At 41.6% G+C, this 23,115-nt stretch overlaps 1 protein-coding gene across 1 annotated transcript in view; it reads left to right on the top strand.

Moving 5' to 3' along the window:
* ENTPD1 (ectonucleoside triphosphate diphosphohydrolase 1) overlaps positions 1-22,746 on the top strand; it is a 112,817-nt gene extending 90,071 nt beyond the window's left edge. Inside the window, exons 8-10 of the mRNA XM_066238865.1 lie at positions 12,958-13,074; positions 17,341-17,478; positions 20,135-22,746. Coding sequence (XP_066094962.1) covers positions 12,958-13,074; positions 17,341-17,478; positions 20,135-20,341 — 462 coding nt within the window. The 3' untranslated portion in view covers positions 20,342-22,746. The remainder of the gene's footprint in view (positions 1-12,957; positions 13,075-17,340; positions 17,479-20,134) is intronic.
* The last annotated feature ends 369 nt before the right edge of the window (positions 22,747-23,115 follow it).

Consider the following 23,115-nt stretch of genomic DNA (forward strand, 5'->3'; position numbering starts at 1 on the left):
GGGCTGTTAGGTAGGGGACTGGCTGTATGGTAGGGGCCGGGCTGTATGGTAGGGGCCGGGCTGTTAGGTAGGGGACTGGCTGTTAGGTAGGGGACGGGCTGTATGGTAGGGGACGGGCTGTTAGGTAGGGGACTGGCTGTTAGGTAGGGATGGGCTGTATGGTAGGGGACGGGCTGTATGGTAGGGGACGGGCTGTTAGGTAGGGGACGGGCTGTTAGGTAGGGGACTGGCTGTTAGGTAGGGGACGGGCTGTATGGTAGGGGACGGGCTGTTAGGTAGGGACGGGCTGTATGGTAGGGGACGGGCTATTAGGTAGGGGACTGGCTGTTCGGTAGGGACTGGCTGTTAGGTAGGGGACGGGCTGTTAGGTAGGGGATGGACTGTTAGGTAGGGGACGGGCTGTTAGGTAGGGGAAGGGCTGTTAGGTAGGGGACGGACTGTTAAGTAGGGGACGGACTGTATGGTAGGGGACGGGCTGTATGGTAGGGGACTGGCTGTTAGGTAGGGGACGGGCTGTATAGTAGGGGACGGGCTGTATGGTAGGGGACGGGCTGTTAGGTAGGGGACGGGCTGTTAGGTAGGGGACGGGCTGTATAGTAGGGGACGGGCTGTATGGTAGGGGACAGGCTGTTAGGTAGGGGACGGGCTGTATGGTAGGGTACGGGCTGTTAGATAGGGGACGGGCTGTTAGGTAGGGGATGGGCTGTTAGGTAGGCGATGGGCTGTTTGGTAGATACCCATTAGGATCTGCCACAGGCGCCTTCTCAGATGTCAGAGAAGCAGAAGCAGAAGTTAGATGTCTTGGCTAAAGTTTTCCTCTATAAAGACATTCAGGAAGCAGAAACTCAAAACCCCAAGGAAATACTGAAGATAGACTTATTTTCATTACATTTTAGAATTGTGAGACTATTTGAATCCCAACTCCAAAATAAGTAAGATATTTGAGCAGCGGTAGAAGACGTGCCCTTGATCTACTCATTATTCACATTTCCAACTTTGGGCCTGGAGAACAAGCATTATTACTGTAATCATAGTATAGCAGTATATTGCTAAATTAGCTATCATCAATCAAGTGCCAATTATTAACTAAGCGCTATACTGTATATGCATTATATCACTTAATCACTTAAAATATCATTCAAAGAAGCAAGGGTTTTTGCCTGCTTTCATATTTTTTCTCCCTTTTTCAGAAAACAGGTCAGCATGTAAAAAGAGAGGTTTAACTCTCCTTCAGGGCTCCAGCAGGAGAATTTCTCTCCAGGTGTTCTTGGCCTACCCCAAGGTCACAGAGAGAGCTCCCTGGAGAGAACACAGGCGCTAGAGCAATCACAACTGGTTTTTTTGTGTTTTGTTTTTTTTTTTTGTTTGTTTGTTTTTTACAGAGACAGAGAGTCAGAGAGAGGGACAGATAGGGACAGACAGACAGGAACAGAGAGAGATGAGAAGCATCAATCATCAGTTTTTCGTTGCGACACCTTAGTTCATTGATTGCTTTCTCATATGTGCCTTGACCGTGGGCCTTCAGCAGACCGAGTAACCCCTTGCTCAAGCCAGCGACCTTGGGCTCAAGCTGGTGAGCTTTTTTGCTCAAGCCAGATGAACCCACGCTCAAGCTGGAGACCTCGGGGTCTCGAACCTGGGTCTTCCGCATCCCAGTCCGACGCTCTATCCACTGCGCCACCGTCTGGTCAAGCCACACCTGGTTTTAATCTTGGCTTTGCCACTTGTGTACTGTGCAGGCTCTTCATCCTTGGTCTCTGGGAAAAGAGCAGTGTGCGCCTACCTTGACCATGGCCCAGACCACAGTTTTCCACCCCTGAAGGTTCCTGAGGGAGATACAGGAGAGGACAGTGACTGGCAGAGTAAATCTTGGTTATTCACTGGCTCCAAACCCAAATTCAGAAGAAACGAGAACCTCACCTAGATGCTCTAGAGCTTGGCACTGGCTGCCCATGTTGGGCTTTTTTTTCAGGCCGAGGCCTTTGCATTGGACCCAACTACTAGAAGAGAAACAAGGGTGCCACGAAAGGGAGGGAGGTGGCCAGGGGTGCTGGGGACAGCCAAGGGCCCTTCCATTCCTGTCACCGCTAGGAAGTACATCTGAAGGAAAAAGAATATACTCTTGTGTGTTGACTTTTTTAACTTTTCTAAGAGTTTTGCCTCCTGGGAAACGGCCAAATTCTTGCCTTCAAGCTTGAGTAAATGCTTCCCTCCTGTGTGGTGGGGTTGGATGATCGTGGTGGTAGTGGTGGAACTTCCTGCCTTTAAATATGATGCTTTCAACCAAGGTAGGGAGACAGGGAGTTGGAAAAGGGTAGAAGGGTCCTAAATGTCTCCTGGAGGCTTTTTTGTTTTGCCCCTTAATCCCTCATTGAAACTACCCTCATCACAGCCTTCTGAACCTCAACTTGGCAGTCTTTGTAGAGTGCCTTCCTCTGAATAGGGTCTGCTTTCTCTGAATATAGCCCTTAGGGTCAGGACTGTTCCTGCACCGATTCCTGTTTGGACAGGGTCTTTCTATCTTAGATTCTTTTTGTGCCCTCTGTAATTTCTTCCTTAATCCTACAGATTTTTAAGATGTTTTCCCATTTATAAAATGAAGACAGAAATACTTATTGCATGACTAGCTGTGTGTGATAAGCCAGATGAACAGAGGTGGACTGATGAATGTTTTACAACCATCTCTCTAGGGATGAGGGAACTGATTTTTTGTTGCATCTGCCAATTTGCATGGTGTAAGTACGCCCGCAATGGCCTATTTTAAGCTATCAAGATGATATCAACTGGCTCAAAAAACTCCTGAAATTTTAACAATTAGTTCTTTTTTTTTTTTTTTTTTTTGTATTTTTCTGAAGCTGGAAACAGGGAGAGACAGTCAGACAGACTCCCACATGCGCCCGACCGGGATCCACCCGGCACGCCCACCAGGGGCAACGCTCTGCCCACCAGGGGGCGATGCTCTGCCCCTCCGGGGCATCGCTATGCCACGACCAGAGCCACTCTAGCGCCTGGGGCAGAGGCCAAGGAGCCATCCCCAGCGCCCGGGCCATCTTTGCTCCAGTGGAGCCTTGGCTGTGGGAGGGGAAGAGAGAGACAGAGAGGAAGGAGGGGGCGGGGGTGGAGAAGCAAATGGGCGCTTCTCCTATGTGCCCTGGCCGGGAATCGAACCAGGGTCCCCCGCACGCCAGGCCAACGCTCTACCGCTGAGCCAACCGACCAGGGCCAATTAGTTCTTTTTTTTTTTTTTTTTTTTAGTTCTTATGAGTGGATAAGAGCCAGCTCCCGTATATCACTGCAAATAGAAAAAAGCTAACATACTATTGCACCCAGTGGGCCCTTGAAAGAGTTTGCTCTTTCTCCTAACCCCATTCTAGGCCTTCACTCCTGCAGGAAGTTACCACTGCAAAGTCCTGCATCTTGAAGCATAATGATTTGCAAAACTCAATTGTATTTTAATTATTTCCAAAACCAGTTAGCCTGGGTATTCTCAAGCCACAGAAAATTTTCAGGGAGGTAATTTTTGCCACAGTTGCATTTAGCACCGATGATCTAATTCATAGTACTCTTACAGTTTGGCTGCACTGTGGCCTTGGTTGCTAGACAGAACCCAATTTGTAGGCAAATAAGAAATACCAAAAAGGAAGAGGGAACATCTGTGGGGAATTACTTATGTGGTAATTTAGGACTTTTTAAAAAGATCACATTGTATCATTTATATAAACAAGAAAAGTTATAAACAAATTCAACAGGAGCTGGAACTGAAGAACATTAAAATTTGTTTGTTTACATATGTATACATACACATGTGTTTATTTATGTGTGTGTGTAGGGAGGGTATATAGATCTGAACTTCCCAGTAGCCAAGGGAAAAAAGAAGACATAATCAGGTACATAATTTTCACTATATTCAGCATACCCAGTCACAGGCCAAAGCAGAGCTATTCTAAAATCGAATCCCAAGGATATTTTATAAAGGATATTTTGCTAGACAATGTCTCTGATCATATTTTTTTTAATTGCAATTTTAAATTTTTATAGCAACTTTAGCCCAGAGGTATAATATTGAAAGGCCAACTAAGTGATAGCAATTCTGTGATGGACAGAGGCAATATGAGTTTTTGATACTCATCTTGATATAAGAAAGGGTTTAGAGTAGCTGAAAGAGGGGAGAGACATATTCTTCAAATCACCTTCCATAGCCTGACCAGGCGGTGGCACAGTGGATAGAGCGTCGAACTGGGATGTCCTCCACATCCAGTTTGAGACCCCGAGGTTACCAGCTTGAGCCCAAGGTTGCTGGCTTGAGCAAAGGGTCACTCGGTCTGCTGTAGCCCCCTGGTCAAGGCACATATGAGAAAGCAATCAATGAACAGCTAAGGTGTCGCAATGAAGAATTGATGTTTCTCATCTCTCTCCCTTCCTGTCTGTCTGTCCCTATCTATCTGTCCCTCTCTCTGACTCTATCTCTCCCACACACACAAAAAAAAATAAAATCACCTTCCATAAACACTGATTGTTTAAGCTAGCAAATGAAAGAAGATGAGGAGCTGACCTTTTGAGGCTATGTTCTCTGAAGATATCCTAAAGTGTTCCTATTCTGAGGTGCTGCTTAAATATGGACCCTCAGATTATAGATGCTAATCCAATAAAGGTCCATAAAGTAAGGCTATGGAAATCAGGGAGCTAATCAGTCTGACCTCAGTGGAAGGGCATCCAAGTCGGGAATTCCTAGAGCTAAGTCAGCATTTCCCTCCACAACTGCCCTTAGGTCCATTGTGGAAAAAAGAACATCTGACGAATTGAATCTCCAAAGTCCTACCCAAGAGTAAGATCAAGATGATTTTTTTCTTAAAGACATTTAAAGAGTCACCTACCACAGCCATAGGAAGAAACTTGAACCATCTCATGTGTCCTTGAACCATCTGATTTTGAGCAGTGAACCTTCCTAGGGTATTAAAAGAAGAAGGTGGTTTTTGTCATTCAATATAATTCTTGGGATTAAAAATGGAAATGTTGTAAGGTTAAGGTGTCTTTTGCATTACATAATATATGTAAATCGAGAAAAAATTCATCCTCAACTCTTATCACCTTATCCTAGTAACACTTTCTTTATCTGGGTTCAATTCCAACGCATGTTGGTATAAGCAGTATTCCACTCTAGGAGAGACGTTTCCAAGGGATTGAAGAGGCCATCTTAGATAGTAAACACAATATAAGTGGATTTCTGAAGAACATACACACACAGGAAAAACTCCCATTTAGGCCCTGGCACATTGAAGACTTTCACAAAAGATAGACAGGTAGATGGAATGAAAAAAGATGACTATAATATGAACGAACTGGCTCTGGAGCAGGGGAGGAGAAATTGATGAGCTTATTCTGGAGCACAACTGTTTAAAAAGAAAGACAAATAGATACCTTCTCAGTTCTGACAGCAGGTTTTGCACTTGATTTTAATTCTAAGATTAGGTTTTTGCTGTGCTATAGAGAAATCTGTGTACGTGTGTGTGTATTAAAGGAACATGACTATATTGAACATTAATATATATGTATATATATATAGGAGAGGGGATTTAAAACATTACTTCAATTTTGATTTAGGTGTTCATAGTAGAAGGCCATATTTATTTTATTTTTCTATTCCTAATATAATAGCATGATTACATGATAGCATAGTTGATTCTATTTTGAGAGAGGACTCTAAATCACAATTTGCAAAATCAAGACACTAGCTAAAAGCAAAATATTGAGGCAGCCTAGACCAGTCATTCTTGGGTGTGTGTATGGTAAAATATACATAATATTTACCATTTTAACTACCTTTAGGTATACAGTTCTGTACATTTACATTATTGTAGAACAGTCACCATCATCCATCTCCAGAACTTTTTCATCTTCCAAAACAGAAACTCCACCCACTACACTGAACACTAACTCCCTGGTCCTCTTTCTCCTCAGCCCCTGGCAATGAATTTGACTATACCAGGTGCCTCATATAAGTGGAATCATACAATATTTGTCCCTTTGCGACTGGCTTTTTTCACTTAGCATCATGTCTTTAATAGATCAGTCATTCTTACCTCTTTAAGGGAACACAACACTCTGAAAAAATGTGACGAAAGCTAAGGGTCTCCTAAACAGAACAATGGACATATAAATGGATGCCGAAATCTTTGTATACAATTTAAAAGATATCATGATCCCCTGAGGTGGACCTATGAATGTTTCCAAGGGATTGAAGAGGCCATCTTAGATAGTAAACACAATATAAGTGGATTTCTGAAGAACATATACACACAGGAAAAACTACCATTTAGGCCCTGGCACATTGAAGACTTCCACAAAAGATAGACAGGTAGATGGAATGAAAAAAGACAACTATAATATGAATGAACTGGCTCTGGAGCAGGGGAGGAGAAATTGACCTCATTAGAGCCCTTAATCTAAAACAAAAAGTACATAAAAACTAGAGATTAGGCCCTGGCCTGTTGGCTCTGCGGCCCAGCTTGTGGAAGTCCCGGGCTCGATTCCCGGCCAGGGCACACAGGAGAAGGGCCCATCTGCAAGTTAAGATGAGTAATGAAGTTAGAATGGGGGGTAGGGAATATGTCACGTGGTTGGTTTGGGCAGAATATAGACTGTAATGCCTGGTCTTTCTGTGACTACAATGCTTCGTTTAATCTTTTTTTGCCAAATTATTATGTTTTTTGTTTGTTTTCTGAAGTGAGAAGCAGGGAGGCAGAGAGACAGACTCCCGCATGTGCCTGATCGGGATCCACTCGGCAAGCCCACTAGGGGGCGATGCTCTGCCCATCTTGGGTGTTGCTCCATTGCAACAGGAGCCATTCTAGCACCTCAGGTGGAGGCCACAGAGCCATTTTCAGGGCCCAGGCCAACTTTGCTCCAATGGAGCCTTGGCTGTGGGGGGGGGGGAGGGGGAAGAGAGAGATAGAGAGAAAGGAGAAGGGGAAGGGTGGAGAAGCAGATGGGTGCTTTTCCCATGTGCCCTGGCTGGGAATCGAACCTGGGACTTCCACATGCTGGGTCAACGCTCTACCACTGAGCCAACCAGTCTGGATTCAATGTTTTTTTTTTTTAATTTTTATTAATTTTAATGGGGTGACATCAATAAATCAGGGTACATACGTTCAAAGAAAACATCTCCAGGTTATCTTGTCATTCAATTATGTTGCATACCTATCGCCAAAGTCAGATTGTCTTCCGTCACCTTCTATCTGGTTTTCTTTGTGCCCCTCCCCCTCCCTCTCTCCTTCCCTCTCCTCCCCCCTCTGCCCCGTAACCACCACATTCTTGTCCATGTCTCTTAGTCTCATTTTTATGTCCCACCTATGTATGGAATCATGCAGTTCTTAGTTTTTTTCTGATTTACTTATTTCATTCCGTATAATGTTATCAAGATCCATCCATTTTGTTATAAAATGATCCGATGTCATCATTTCTTATGGCTGAGTAGTATTCTATAGTGTGTATGTACCACATCTTCTTTATCCAGTCATTTATTGAAGGGTTTTTTGGTTGTTTCCATGTCTTGGCCACTGTGAACAATGCTGCAATGAACATGGGGCTACATGTGTCTTTACGTATCAATGTCTCTGAGTTTTGGGGGTATATACCCAGTAGAGGGATTGCTGGGTCATATGGTAGTTCCATTTTCAGCTTTTTGGGGAATCACCATACTTTCTTCCATAATGGTTGTACTACTTTACATTCCCACCAACAGTGAATGAGGGTTCCTTTTTCTCCACAGCCTCTCCAACACTTATTACCTGTCTTGTTGATAATAGCTAATCTAACAGATGTGAGGTGGTATCTCATTGTAGTTTTGATTTGCATTTCTCTAATAGCTAGTGAAGATGAGCATCTTTTCATATATCTGTTGGCCATTTGTATTTCTTTCTGGAAGAAGTGTCTGTTCATGTCCTCTTCCCATTTTTTAATTGGATTGTTGTTTGTTGTTGAGTTTTATGAGTTCTTTGTATATTTTGGATATTAGGCCCTTATCTGAGCTGTTGTTTGAAAATATCATTTCCCATTTAGTTGGCTGTTTATTTTGTTGTCAGTTTCTCTTGCTGAGCAAAAACTTCTAAGTCTGATGTAGTCCCATTCCTTTATCTTTGCCTTCACTTCTCTTGCCTTTGGAGTCAAATTCATAAAATGCTCTTTAAAACCAAGGTCCATGAGTTTAGTACCTATGTTTTCTTCTATGTACTTTATTGTTTCCGGTCTTATATTTAGGTCTTTGATCCATTCTGAATTAATTTTAGTACAAGGGGACAAACTGTATTTGAGTTTCATTCTTTTGCATGTGGCTTTCCAGTTTTCTCAGCACCATTTGTTGAAGAGGCTTTCTTTTCTCTATGTGTGTTGTTGGCCCCTTTATCAAAGATTATTTGACCATATATATGTGGGTTTATTTCTGGGCTCTCTATTCTGTTCCATTGGTCTGAGTGTCTATTTTTCTGCCAATACCATGCTGTTTTGTCATGGCCCTATAATATAGTTTGAAGTCAGGTATTGTAATGCCCCCAGCTTCATTCTTTTTCCTTAGGATTGCTTTGGCTATTCGGGTTTTTTTATAGTTCCATATAAGTCTGATGATTTTTTGTTCCATTTCTTTAAAAAATGTCACTGTAATTTTGATGGGAATTGCATTAAATTTGTATTTTGCTTTGGGTAATATGGTCATTTTGATTATATTTATTCTTCCTATCCAAGAACAAGGAATATTTTTCCATTTCATTGTATCTTTTTCGATTTCCCTTAACAATGCTTTGTAGTTTTCATTATATAAGTCCTTTACATTCTTTGTTATGTTTATTCCTAGGTTTTTTTTTTGTTGTTGTTGTTGCAATCATGAAGGGGATTATTTTTTTTGAGTTCGTTCTCAAATGTTTCATTGTTGGTATATAGAAAGGCTATGGACTTTTGTATATTAATTTTGTATCCTGTGGCCTTACTGTATGGGTTTATTGTTTCTAGTAGTCTTTTTGTGGAGTCTTTAGGGTTTTCAATGTATAGGATCATATCATCTGCAAAAAGTAAAACCTTTACTTCTTCTTTTCTGATATGGATGCCTTTTATTTCTTTATCTTGTCTGATTGCTCAGGCTAGAACTTTTAGCACCACGTTAAATAAGAGTGGAGAGAGTGGACAACACTGTCTTGTTCCTAATTTAAGGGGGGAGGTCCTCAGTTTTATGCCATTTAATATGATGTTAGCTGATGGTTTATCATATATGGCCTTTATCATGTTGAAATGTTTTCCTTCTATACCCATTTTGTTGAGTATTTTAAACATAAAGTTGTGTTTTATTTTATCGAATGTCTTTTCTGCATCTATTAATAAAATCATGTGGTTTTTGTTCTTTGTTTTGTTGATATGATGTATTACGTTAACTGTTTTACATATGTTGAACCATCCTTGAGATTCTGGGATGAATCCCACTTGATCATGATGTATTATTTTTTTAATATGTTGTTGTATTCGATTTACTAGTATTTTGTTTAGTATTTTAGCATCTGTATTCATTAGAGATATCGGTCTGTAATTTTCTTTTTTTGTGCCGTCCTTGCCTGGTTTTGGTATGAGGGTTATGTTGGCCTCATAAAATGTGTTTGGAAGTGTTGCTTCTTCTTCAATTTTTTGGAAGACTTTGAGTAGAATAGGAACCAAATCTTCTTTGAATGTTTGATAGAATTCACTAGTATAACCGTCTGGGCCTGGACTTTTATTTTGGGGGAGGTTTTTAATAGCTTTTTCTTTTTCCTCCCTGCTGATTGGTCTGTTTAGGCTTTCTGCTTCTTCATGTCTCAGTCTAGGAAGGTTGTATTGTTCTAGGAATTTATTCATTTCTTCTAGATTGTTGAATTTGGTGGCATATAGTTTTTCATAGTATTCTACAATAATTCTTTATATATCTATGATGTCTGTGGTGATTTCTCCTCTTTCATTTTGGATTTTGCTTATATGAGGACTCAGTGTGTTTGACTGGAGCATTGGAAAATGATTTAAGAAACCATTTTTCTGGCCCTGGCCGGTTGGCTCAGTGGTAGAGCGTCAGCCTGGCGTGCAGAAGTCCTGGGTTTGATTCCCGGCCAGGGCACACAGAAGAAGCGCCCATCTGCTTCTCCACCCCTTCCCCTCTCCTTCCTCTCTGTCTCTCTCTTCCCCTCCCGCAGCGAGGCTCCATTGGAGCAAGGATGGCCCGGGCGCTGGGGATGGCTCCTTGGCCTCTGCCCCAGGCGCTAGAGTGGCTCTGGTCGCAAAAGAGCGACGCCCCGGAGGGGCAGAGCGTCGCCCCCTGGTGGGCGTGCCAGGTGGCTCCCAGTCGGGCGCATGCGGGAGTCTGTCTGACTGTCTCTCCCCGTTTCCAGCTTCAGAAAAATACAAAAAAAAAAAAAAAAAAAAAAAAGAAACCATTTTTCTTTATTTATGGATAAATTTGGTTTTAGATTAACTTTCTGGATTTGTTTCCCTGAAAACCTGGTAAAGGTGTAATGTTATTACATTACAGGGCAACAGTTCTCATGTTTAAAAAAATGACCCCTGAAATAAATTGCATTAGATCTGGAAGAAATTCTAAATGAACTATGCCTACTCTGTGGGCTTCTCTAACCTGCATTAAGGGTCTATACATGTGGGGTATGTAACAAAAGGCTTTATTTTTATAGCACTTGCTATCATCCTTCCTATCATCTATTATATGTTGGAGTTCGGCTGCCTTCTGCTAGAGCAGTGGTCCCCAACCCCCGGGCCACGGACCAGTACTGGTCCTTGGGCCATTTGGTACCGGTCCGCAGAGAAAGAATAAATAACTTACATTATTTCCATTTTGTTTATATTTAAGTCTGAATGATGTTTTATTTTTAAAAAATGACCAGATTCCCTGTGTTACAATGTCTAAGACTCACTCTTGACACTTGTCTCGGTCATGTGATACATTTATCTGTCCCACCCTAAAGGCTGGTCCGTGAAAATATTTTCTGACATTAAACTGGTCCATGGCCCCAAAAAGGTTGGGGACCACTGTGCTAGAGGACAGTGATTTTTGTCTGTTTCAATTCTTGCTTAGAACACAGTTGGTATTTATTTGTTGAACAAATGAATGAATGAATGAATGAATGAATGAATGAATGACATGCAGCCAAAAATCAGGAAGAGGGAATGAAGAAAATTTTTTGATTATTATTTTGGCAGTTAGGAGGTTACTGGTGATTTTTTTTTTTTAAGTGAGAGGAGGGCAGATAGTGAGACAGACTCTCACATACACCTGGGCTGGGATCTACCTGGTTGGGCAGCAAACCCAGTCTGGGGCCTGATTCTTGAATCAACTGAGCTATTTTTAGGCCTGAGGCCAACGCTTGGACCAACCCAGCTATCCCTCAGTGCCAGGGGCTGACGCTGGAACCAGTCGAGTCACTGGCTGCAGGAGGGGAAGAGAGATAGAAGGGGGAGAGGGAGGAGAAGCAGATGGTCCTTTCTCTTGTGTGTCCTGACCAGGAATCAAACAGGGGACATCCATATGCTGGGCCAATGCTCTATCCACTGAGCAAACCAGTCAGGGCCTGCTACTGGTGATTTTAATGAGCATGGTTTCAGAAACCATGTCACAGTGGACAAAGGGCTCCCTGGGAGATTCTCGAGTTGTACTTGTCTTGTTTGAGAATCATATTTCTTTTCTCTAGTCACTTCTAGTTTAGTAATTTTACAGGAGGAAAATATAATCCCTAATCCAAATACTACTAGCACAGGGAACCCTTTTCAATCCCTTCCAGTAATCACAATAGACTCTGTGAGTCAGCCCACACTGCCTGGCATATGAGTTCAGGGTGTTTGCTGAATAAGCAAATGATGTGCTCTTATGACTTCCAAAATGATTTCCTCCAAAAACTGGCATTCTTTAAGACAGGAAAGAGAAAAGCTACCAGAGTTGGGGTTTAAGTTGCTTCATCGAGCAAGCTCTGCTCAATTAGTTTCTCTCTCTCTCTCTCTCTCTCTCTATATATATATATATATATATACACACACACACACACACACACACACACATACATACACACACACACACTGTATTAAAAGGTATAAAAGGAAGTTACAGAATAGTATAAAGTATGATAAAATTAGATACATACATTAGAATGGAGGTAAAAATATATTTTTTCCTTCACCAACTTAAATACTAGTTGTCTCTAATTGATAAAATTTAGGTAATTTTAATCAAGTGTCTCCTTTTTCACTCATTTGTACTTTTAACTTTTTCTATAGTTCTCACTTATGATGATTTTTAAAAAAAACTTTTCAGTTATGCCTAGTTCATGACAGATTTGCAGTAAATATCTGTTAAAGATTGACTATTAAAGGAAGCAATAAAAAAGCCTTATAATTACCAGAGATAACTCTTAATACCCTCTTTTCCAGTTTTTATTAAAAGTTCATATAAAATACATAGTTTTTGAAGATGGGATTTTTGTAAGCTCTTCCTCTCTTTTATCTTCTCCTTTCCCATATTTCTTTCTGGTTCTCTCATTAAAATTATAGATAAAATTAACTACCAGCAGGCTCAGAAATACATGTCAGTAACAAAGTAACCCTTCTGCTAGGGTTCAAATATCAAAAATCCTGTGAATTTACTCAACAGAGATTTCCAGGTACTTCTACGAAGGGTATGGCATTCTGGAAAGTGGTCAATGTCCCTCTGTGTTGGAATGCAGTTTAAAACCTGCATTTTTCGGACCTGACCTGTGGTGGTGCAGTGGACAAAGCGTCAACCTGGAAACACTGAGGTTGCCGGTTCAAAACCCTGGCTTGCCTGGTCAAGGCACATATGGGAGTTGATGCTTCCTGCTCCTCCCCCTTCTCTCTCTCTTTCTCTCTCTCTCCCCCCCCTAAAATGAATAAATAAAATTTTTTTTAAAAACCTGCATTTTTCTCTTGCAGGCATTTTCAGCTTATTACTATGTGATGAAGTTTTTAAACCTTACATCAGAGGAACCCCTCTCTCAGGAGAAGATAATTGACACGATGAAGAAGTTCTGCGCTCGGCCTTGGGAAGAAGTAAGTGGTTAGAAACAGCAACTGCGGCTGTTGTTCTGTGTTATTGGCAACATGGAGGATGTGAGTTTGCCCTTCAAGTCATGCTAATTTGACCAAGATACAGCAAACATGTTAGGGAAGTCCAAATGGGGGCACTCAGAAATCGGCATTTCTTTATAACTTGGCATTCAATGGCTTAAACAAAAAAGGTCTTATTTATCTCACTTAATGTGAAGTCTGGCAGCTGCTGGCATGGGGCTAGCAACTTGACTCTATCCCAGCCATTACTTCTTCAGTTCTGTCGTTATGCCAATTTTCTCATGGACACAAGATCTAGCCTCAGGGGTCACAGCCATATTCAAGGTCGGAAGGGTAGAGCCAGATATCTCTATTCCTTTTTACAGGAAAATCAAAACTATCCCTGAAGCTCCTTAGCATTGGCCAGGGATGACTGGGAAAGCAGGGTGCAAGATGTTATGACTGGTTTAGAGCCTTAGATTCTTCATGAGCTGCTTTCAGGAGCTGGGCATGTTGTTACCTACTCCCCTCCCCAAACACCCAAATCAGTTTTATTAGCAAGAAAGACGGGAAAGCCTGACCAGTGGTGGTGCAGTGGATAGAGCTTCGACCTGGGACTCTGAGGTCCCAGGTTTGAAACCCTGAGGTCACTGGCTTGGGCACGGGCTCATCTGACTTGAGCGCAGGCTCACGCAGGATCGCTGGCTTGAGCATGGGATCATTCACATGATCCCACAGTTGCTGGTTTGAGCCCAAAGGTTGCTGACATGAAGTCTAAGGTTGCTAATTTGAGCCCAAGGTAACTGATTTGAACAAGGGGTCACTGGCTCAACTTGAAACTCCTGGGTCAAGGCATGTATGTGAAGCAATCAATGAACAACTAAAACTGATGCAACTATGAATTGATGCTTCTCATCTCTCTCCCTTCCTCTCCTTTCTCTCTTTCAAAAAAAAAAAAAAAGAGCAATTCATAGCATCTGCTATAGACACTATTGTGGTAAGACCCTTTCTCCACTCCTACTTATTCATAAATTTGAAGCACTTTTTTTTTGTCTGAGGCACTGAGTCATTCAAGATTCAGCACTATTTGATGTTTCCAGGAAGACAGCTACGGGGGTCTACTCTGATTAAATTGACTCAGTTGCAAGAGTAAACAGTGCGTTCATTCTGAAAAAATGCTGTTAATTAAAAATGGATGCAGTTCTCATCAGCACTGACAAAGGGGGAAGAAAGGTTATGCAAGAGCCTGGAGATCTGGAATTCTCCCTATTCTGTCTGAGTTAAAATAGGAAGAAGGGGTATTCCGAGCTTTTCGAAAGAGCTGCTCAAATATGCCGCAGCACTGTACAGTTTACAAAATACTTAGGGGAGCATTTTGCAGTTGGTGGTGAACTGTGGAGGAAATGAACACCTTGGAGATTAGGAAAACTGACATCAGGCCAATGTATGGATGGCTGGCACAAAAGTAGATTTACTGACATCAGGCCAATGTATGGATGGCTGCCACAAAAGTAGATTTAGGCTGCTCTTTGAAAAACACTACTTTTTATTCAGAGTGAAAGCTCGGCCAAGTTTCTCTCCTTACCTCATCCATTTTTTATTTCACCAGACTACATTAGATTGAGAATCTTACAGTATGCAGACCTCTAGTTCTGCTCAGATAAGTCACATGAGGATTGCTCAGAGGCTGAGGCCCGGGAAGTAAGCTCAGAAAGGCCTGCATTTGGGAGAGATCCTGAAACACTTGGCTGGGGAGGGATGCAGGAATACAGGGTGGATAAGGGGTGGAGTTGCAAGTGAGATTCAGATCCTCACTCAGAGCCTAGAAGGTTGAGATGGGTGTTATGACCCAGTGTTCATTTTTTCTAACTGTTGTCTATCTGTATGGAAAGCGTAGTGCTTTTGTCAAATATTGGGTTATAGGGTAACTCTTTTCTCCTTTTCCTGCTAACCTCAGCCTGAGGAAGGACCATTACCCCAGCGTGACTTTAGTCTGGGGATGTCCCTTCTAGAGACCTCTTGCAGACAGAGAACTAACAATTGTTAAGCATATACTGTGTGCTGAAAAGTGGGCTAGCTGCATTTTACATATTATAATAGTGCTGCCTGTCCCTGCTTTGGCAGGGGAAATAAAAGGCAACGGAGGGCAATCCATTGCCTCATTTGGACAACATAGTATTGAGTCTAAAAAAACTAACATGATCAATTCTGGGGTGTAAAAGGTAAAGGGGTTAATAATTAAAAAACCCTCATAGACACAGATGGTCTGATGCTTACCATAGGGAAAGGGGATGAAGGGAGGTAGAAGAGGGTCAAGTGGGGATAAATGGTGATGGAAGGAGACTTGACTTTGGGTGGTGACTACACACAATACAATATGGATGTATTAGAGAATTATACACCTGAAACCTATATAGTTTTATTAACCAATGTCACCCCAATAAGTTCAATAAAAAATCTCATGCAAAAAAATACAAGTTGTCTTCATATAAAGTGCAGCACAGGTAATATAGTCAATATTATAATAAATATGTATGGTTTCAGGTGGGTACTAGACTTATTGGGGTGATCACTTTTCAAGTTATATAAATGTTTAATCACTGTTACACACCCGAAACTAATATAATATTTTATGTCAACTGTAATTGAAAAAAAAAAGATCAATTCTGGATTGATGAACCAGGTAGATGCCTTTGGCTTCTATATTGTTGGCTGGTATCCTAATTAATTCTCAGTAGGTTAGACTGCATAGCCAACATGGTTTTTCAGGAGGAGAGGGATAGGAATGTTAAATTCAGGGAAATTAGGCCAAAATGATATTCTCTCAAGGGATAGGAAAGCCTTCAGGAACCTACAAGGTTGCAGCAGTGGATTCTTACAATTCTTTATCCCATAATGGTCTTTTGTTTGACTGGCCTGCCAAGACTACATCAAAAGGGAGAAGAGGTCTTTCAGCAAAGGAAATTAGAGTGCAGAAAGAAAGGGGTAGGAACCTGGACAGGCGAAGTCAATTGATGTCACACCGAGGTCTCAGGAGAATGTCATAGGTAGAAGAGTTGATCCAAGAGTAATTCCAAGGGCTGTAATAAGAAGAAAGGTTCCAGGCTGGGTCACTCCAATAATTCACTCAAAGCAGGACAAGGTAAGCTAGGTATGGAATTAGTTTTCCAGAGATTGAGGGCTAGGAGAAGCCACGTGAGAAACAGATTCCACCTTGCACTTAGGGTTTATGTTCATTGTGGGAGGAGAGAAGTCTGGACTATAGGGAGGTAGGCAGGCAGCCAGGAGGCCCTATATATAAAACATCTGGCATAATTCCTAGTACATGCTTAACAAATGTGGGTTCTCTCTCTTCCTAGGGTGTACAAGAGGGAATGCCTATCGCAAGGGCTGAGTAATAGGGCAGTAGAAAGAACTCTGAGCTGAACTAGAGATGTCCTGGCCTGCTGACTTTGATTGAGGGGAGAAGAGGAGCAAAGCAAGCTGGGGGCATCTGGGCATATATTCACAACAGCTAGGCAAGGTAAAGGCAACGGCTGACAGGTAGCCACTGATGTCTTCATTCAGGAGTAGGGTGAATACATGAAGGACTCAAAGAAGATCGCTTTGCATGACTCAGATGCAAAAAAAGAGGTTACGTAAGGACAGGACAGAACGTAAAATGTTGGCACTTTTAACAATGCTGAGCAAAATGCTTCCTAAACTGTGTTCCAGAGCTCTGTTTCTTCAACTTCATCTGATCTCATGCTGCGTTGGCCATTCTGAGTGAGGACTAACACGCTCCTGCGGGATAGTGATGCCTGTTAGTCCAGGGATTAAACTGAGTGGCTCTTTATGACAGTTTCCTTAAGATGCTTACAGAGGCTCTGAATGAATGACTGATCAGGAGCATATAGAAAACTCTGATTAAACAAAGATTAATGGATTTCTTTCATGCAAGTTTTGTCATACCTTTAACATGCTAATCTGTGAAACTTAAGTTTCACAAGGAATGAAAAGTGTTTCTGAGCTATTGGACAACAGAAGAGACTTTTTCCTGAAACACTTACTACTATCTCAGAATCTTAGAAGAAAGCTTCTCCCAAAAGATCCTAAACTATAAACTATAAACCCCTGCACTCACAGAAGGTGCACCATTCTAAAAGCCCTCTGGAGAAGACCACTTTCAGGGCTATGTGAGCTGGGGCTTCCTCCTCTCTTAACTGAGAAAAAGACCTTGGAGAGGTAGGTGCCTGTTGTTCAAGTATATTTCCTTCACTTTATTTCCAGCTGAAGATACATTTTGGTGACGTGAAGGAGAAGTACCTGAGTGAATACTGCTTTTCGGGGACCTACATTATCACTCTCCTTCAGAACGGGTATCACTTCACATCCGATTCCTGGGAGAATATTCATTTCATGGGCCAGGTAATTTGGGCACTTGTTGGGTTGGGGAGAAATTGGGTTCTTGTGACTGAAGCAGCTTTGGGTTTGAAAGAGGAACGAATCAACCTGATTTGTTTGGGTCTCATGCCCTATTCTACCACTTCACTTCTAACCAAGCTGGCATTTTGTGCTAACCCCTCCTGGGTTTGTCAGCCAGCCAGTTGTGGATATCCTATCTAAGGAGAGCCACCTGCATTCTCAACCTCTCCTTTCTGCTTACATAAATGACAAATTCACTCTAAAACAAAAAAGTGAGATATTAATGTTAACAGTATTTTAGTAGCCAGAGTGATTGTGTTGACCTCAACATCTTTCCTAAAGGCCCCTTCCATGAATCTGGAAAGGGTGATCATGGTTTCTCATAAAGAGTGAAGGCTTTGTTGGCTGTAGCTTCAAGGCCGACCAGTCTGAAAACTCGGTGTGAATAAAAGGATGAGTGACTGTGAATGAGGGTCTTTGCTTAGAAACCTGGCTAAGCATGAGCCTTAAAGCAGCAGCCTGGCCTGTGGTGTTGCAGTGATAAAGCATCAACCTGGAATGCTGAGGTCACTGGTTTGAAACCCTGGGCTTGCCCGGTCAAGGCACATATGAGAAGCAACTACTATGACTTGATGCTTCTTGCTTCTCCTCTCTCCTGTCTCTCTCTCTCTTTCCTCTTTCTACAAATCAATAAATTAAAAAAAAAAAAAAAAGCAGCAGCCTCATTGTTGTGCTTTACCATAGCGCCACCTGCAGGTATCCAGACATAGAGAAACATTTATATCCACTGTGACTCGCGCAACTCCTGCTTGAAAAATATCAAAGTAGTTATTTCTCTACATTTTATGCCCATACTCAATAATGACAAAAACAACTTACCCCCTTTATTAAATACGGTGATTTCAAGCAAAACAAAACATCAAGGCAGAGGACTGTAGCAACCTTGAGGATACAAGTTTCATTATACACTCTTGCCAGGACCTTGCTAAGTCAAATACAAATCTTTCCTTGTTTTAATATCCCAGTCTTCCTTCCATTCCATCAGTTTGTCTATTTGAAGGACATGTCTATGTCAGATTTAAAGTGATCTACATTCTCTGAACTACAATGAATGATTCAGTATTTCTGAACCCTAGGCAATAACTCTGGAGCCTTCCTTGGCACACACAGTCAGATAAGGTTCCTGTCCCTCATAAAGGAAATGTACTTTAAAAAAATTTTTATTTAGACAATTAATTTTAATGGGGTGACATTGATCAGAGTACATAGATTCAGAGAAAACATCTCCAGATCATTTTGACATTCGATTATGTTGTATACCCATCACTCAAAGTCAAATTGTCCTGTCACCCTTCATTTGGCTCTCCTTATGCCCCTCCCCTCCCCCACTCCTCCCTCCCCTCCTTTCCCCTCCCCCTGATAACCACTGCACTCTTATCTATGTTCATGAATCTCAATTTTATGTCCCACCTATGTGTGGAATCATACAGTTCTTAGTTTTTTCTGATTTACTTATTTCACTAAGTATAATGTTATCAAGGTCCATCCATGTTGTCGTAAATGATCTTATGTCATCAGGAAATGTACTCTTTGTAAATGATTAATTCCAGTATTAATTGGTAAAGTGTTAGAAGAGAGAAGTATTTCCACATGGAACTGGCTGGAATGTAAATTGGCCCAACATTTGGGGAGACTATACTGGCATGGCAATATGTGTGAAGAGCTCTAAAATATGCACCTTATTTTATCTAATTACATTTCTAATAAAGTGAGTAAAAATAAACATATAAGTCAGTTCATGCCACTGATGTTCTAGAAATCCCTTAAGAGACATGGAATAGTCTGACCAGGTGGTGGCACAGTGGACAGAGCATCAAACTGGGATGCAGAGGACACAGGTTTGAAACCCTAAGGTCGCCAGCTTGAGCACAGGCTCACTGGCTTGAGTAGGAGTCACACTGCTGTAGCAGTCAAGGCACATATGAGAAAGCAATCATTGAATAACTAAGGTGCCGCAACAAAGAATTGATGCTTCTCATCTCTCTCCCTTCCTGTCTGTTCCTATCTGACCCTCTCTGTCACAAAACAAAAATAAATAATTAAAAATGAATTAAAAAAAAAAATCCCTTCTCATGCATATGCAGTCTTCCAAGACTGACTTGGTGGGATTATTTGCCATATTTCCCTAATTGAATCATAATGTCTTGGTTTTATATGGATGAAATTCCTGGGCCTGACATAAATGTAAAAGGCCAAGGACAATCATTATTCTCTTACCCTTTGCTTGCTTTCTGTCAGCTACTTGCCTTCTACGCCCCTGACCTCCAACATTCACACAAATAACAGAAGAGGAATACAAATCTCAAAAGGCCTATTTATGTTTTTCTATTTCTGTTCTTCAGGAGAATTGGCACTCTTGTCACCAAGATGCACATTGAATTTTGGGAATATGGTAGCAAGGCCCTAAACTCTCCTAAATCACTTGCTCCTTCTTCATTTTCCCTATAACTCAATTCCCAGTTTAGAACATAGAAGTAAACCCTGTACAGAACTAAATGTGATGCTCTCCACCTTCTGGTTGCTCAGTGTTATGAATGGGGTTATGTGAAAGCTCATTTACTTCTCAGACCAGAAACAACAGATTTCCCTTTGTTTGCAGATCCGGAGCACTGATGTGGGATGGACTCTGGGCTACATGCTGAACCTGACCAACATGATCCCAGCTGAGCAGCCATTGTCCAAACCTCTCACCCATTCCACCTACACCTTCCTCATGGTCCTCTTCTCCCTGATCCTGGTCGCAGTGGTTGTCATAGGCTTGCTCATCTTTCACAAGCCTTCATATTTCTGTAAAGACATGGTATAGCAGGAGCAGCTGAAATCCGCTGGCTAGAGTGAGAAAAAGACTTGTCCAGGGAACACTTTCCTCCACAGTGATGTACAAGGTCATCCTTCCTTGCTCACCAAGGCCAGTCTTAACCAGTGTGAAGTTTCCTTGGCTTTGCTGAAGCCTTTCCTTGGGAGGTATTCACCACCTTCTTTTGCTTCAAGGACTTCCTGGCAGACGTGAGTCTTTCCCAACTCAACCTTTCCCCCACTTTTGTACTCTGCTCATGTAGGTCTTAAAAGCCTGCCACCTTTCATGGTCTTTGCTTTATAAACGAACAATATTGGCTTTGTCCGGAAGAACAGAATCCTGACTCCTATGCTGAGAAGTTGTACTGACTAAAAGAAGAATCTCAGCTGTACGCTTACCTTTTCTCTCTCATTTCCCATTTATTAAGAAAGCCATACAATGCCTTTGGAGAGGGCAGACAATATCCCATTCCCAGCCTGCCCTTTGCATGGGATAATTTTCTAGACTAGGCAAATGTGTCCTAGGACCAAAGAGTCTTGCAAAGGAATTTATGTGCCTGTGCAGTTAATACAATATTTAATCGAACCCAAAACAGAGATGCAGATGAATCATATTCTGGGTGATGCCAAAATGCTACACCAAGACCAGAGATTTAAAAACCGCTAATGTACATATAAACATTCAGATATCAGGGCATATATTACGATAGGTATATACATGTCAGGAAGAAAAACATAGTTATAATGAAGGGCTGGGAAATGCATATTCTACTGCATTTACTGGGGCTTTGTTTTTATTGTAACAAAATACATATAAAACTCACCATTTTAACATTCAGTGGAACTGCATTTACCATGTTGTGCAACCATCACCACTATCTAATTCCAGAACATTTTAATTACCGAGAAATATGCTGGAGAGAATACCATTCCTGGGTAGGCACCAACCACCAACCTTTCAGTTAATAGGCAAATATACTAACCATCTGCACCGCAAAGATGCTACTGAATTTTAAAACCATGCTGTATCTTATTGTCCTGGGTTTCACTGAGAAAGCTGCATTAGTGTAGTGTGGCACACCTTTCTGCTGTCATGGTATCTACACATCAAACTGTGCCATGAACCAGTTCTGAAAAGTGTTGATGTCACTCCTATCACATAAGAATGGGTTCTGTTTACTTATTCCATGGAATATTCTGTAGAAGCAGCAGCTATGGACCTTGCCATGGAAATATGAAGAGAGCCTGTACCTCCTTTCTTTAAGGTTTGCTGTAAGAGTTAACTTTTGAACAGGACGGAGTGGTGATGTGTTCCTCTGACCTTGCCCCAGGTTCTCCACCTCTGGATCTGGCGAGTGACTGTGGAGCTGATGCAGGGAAGGGTGGGTGGGAGGGAGAAGGAAAAGCTCTCCCACAAACTAGAAGCCAAATATCCCTACGTCTGCTGAGTAGTCAAGTCACTGTTGACAACATCCAGGTGAATGTAAGTGTGATAAAGCTGTGGGCAGAAACAGTTTCTTTCCTGATACCCACAACTGAACTTGTTGGTCAGGAATGTTAAGCCAAATTAGGACATGTTTAACCTTTTTCTAGTAGTAGTGAGCTATATTGTTATAGCCAGTATTTATCGAGCACTTGTATGCCCAAGTGTATTATATTCATTTTCTCCCTTAATCCTCACAGTAAGCTGAAGGTAGGTACTACCATTCTACTTCACAGAAACAGAAAGGGAGGCTCAGAGAGGTTGTCATTTGCTCAAATGGTTGAGCTAAAGCCTGGCATGCACTTGACCATTATTTTCTCTCCCAAATATACTCCTAGATGGTCTCCTTAGAACTTCAAAGTGTGCACTTAACTCTGCATGAAAACAGGGTTTATGGCATGGTGGAAACGGAAGTAGATACATGACCCGTTTCCCGATGGACTTGGAATATAATATTGCTTTAACTCCAGAAAAGCTGTCATGGCAACACTGATACTCTGTTCATGCACTCTGCATGACATATGATGCTTATCAACGATTCCCATACTCCTGGCTTCTTAACTATACTGCTTGCTTACTGCACAGCAGTTCAGAATCAAATAAATAGAAGTTAAGATAATGATGAAAATAAAAGGTTATATAAATAGAGCCAATAGCAGCTCCTTTTCCCTTATGTTTGCATATTTAAAAGTCAGGCATAATATCTATTCTGGTCCTAAAAAACACCCTATGAGGGTGTTAAGTATTATTTCTATTTTACAAACAAGGATCATACAAACTAGTACACGGCAGAGCTGACATTCAAACTTACGTCTCTGCCCCACATTAATTGCTTTGTTTTTTCTAAACTGCTCCTCAGCAAATTGGAATTAGAATTCACAAGTGTCCTTCTGTAAACACTGAAATCTTTTCTTACTCCATTATTGTCTTATTGCCTGGATCAAAAAAAAAAAATCTTAAAGGTATTTGGGAGCCAAACTCCACTTAATATAACTCTCAAAGCATGGAGATGATCAGCAGGCACAACCTATTCTGTTGTAGGGAAAGAGGGTCTGAGACAGATATAGGAATCTGCTTTTGGCCATTCTGGTCAGGACCACCAAATAAAATAGGTTACTAACAAATAATTTTAATATTGGGTTGCCCATTGGATAAATGATTACAATTCCTTGGACTTTCACCCAGACTTGGTTCTGGTGATCCCATTCCTTTAGAAGGTGGGAAACTTTTTATTTCTGTGAACCTACAAGGGGAATCAGAAGTGGTTACTCCTACAGGCAAAAGAATTGAAGTTAACTGGG

Source organism: Saccopteryx bilineata, chromosome 7 (genome assembly GCF_036850765.1).
Source record: "Saccopteryx bilineata isolate mSacBil1 chromosome 7, mSacBil1_pri_phased_curated, whole genome shotgun sequence".
Taxonomy (NCBI): Eukaryota; Metazoa; Chordata; class Mammalia; order Chiroptera; family Emballonuridae; genus Saccopteryx; species Saccopteryx bilineata.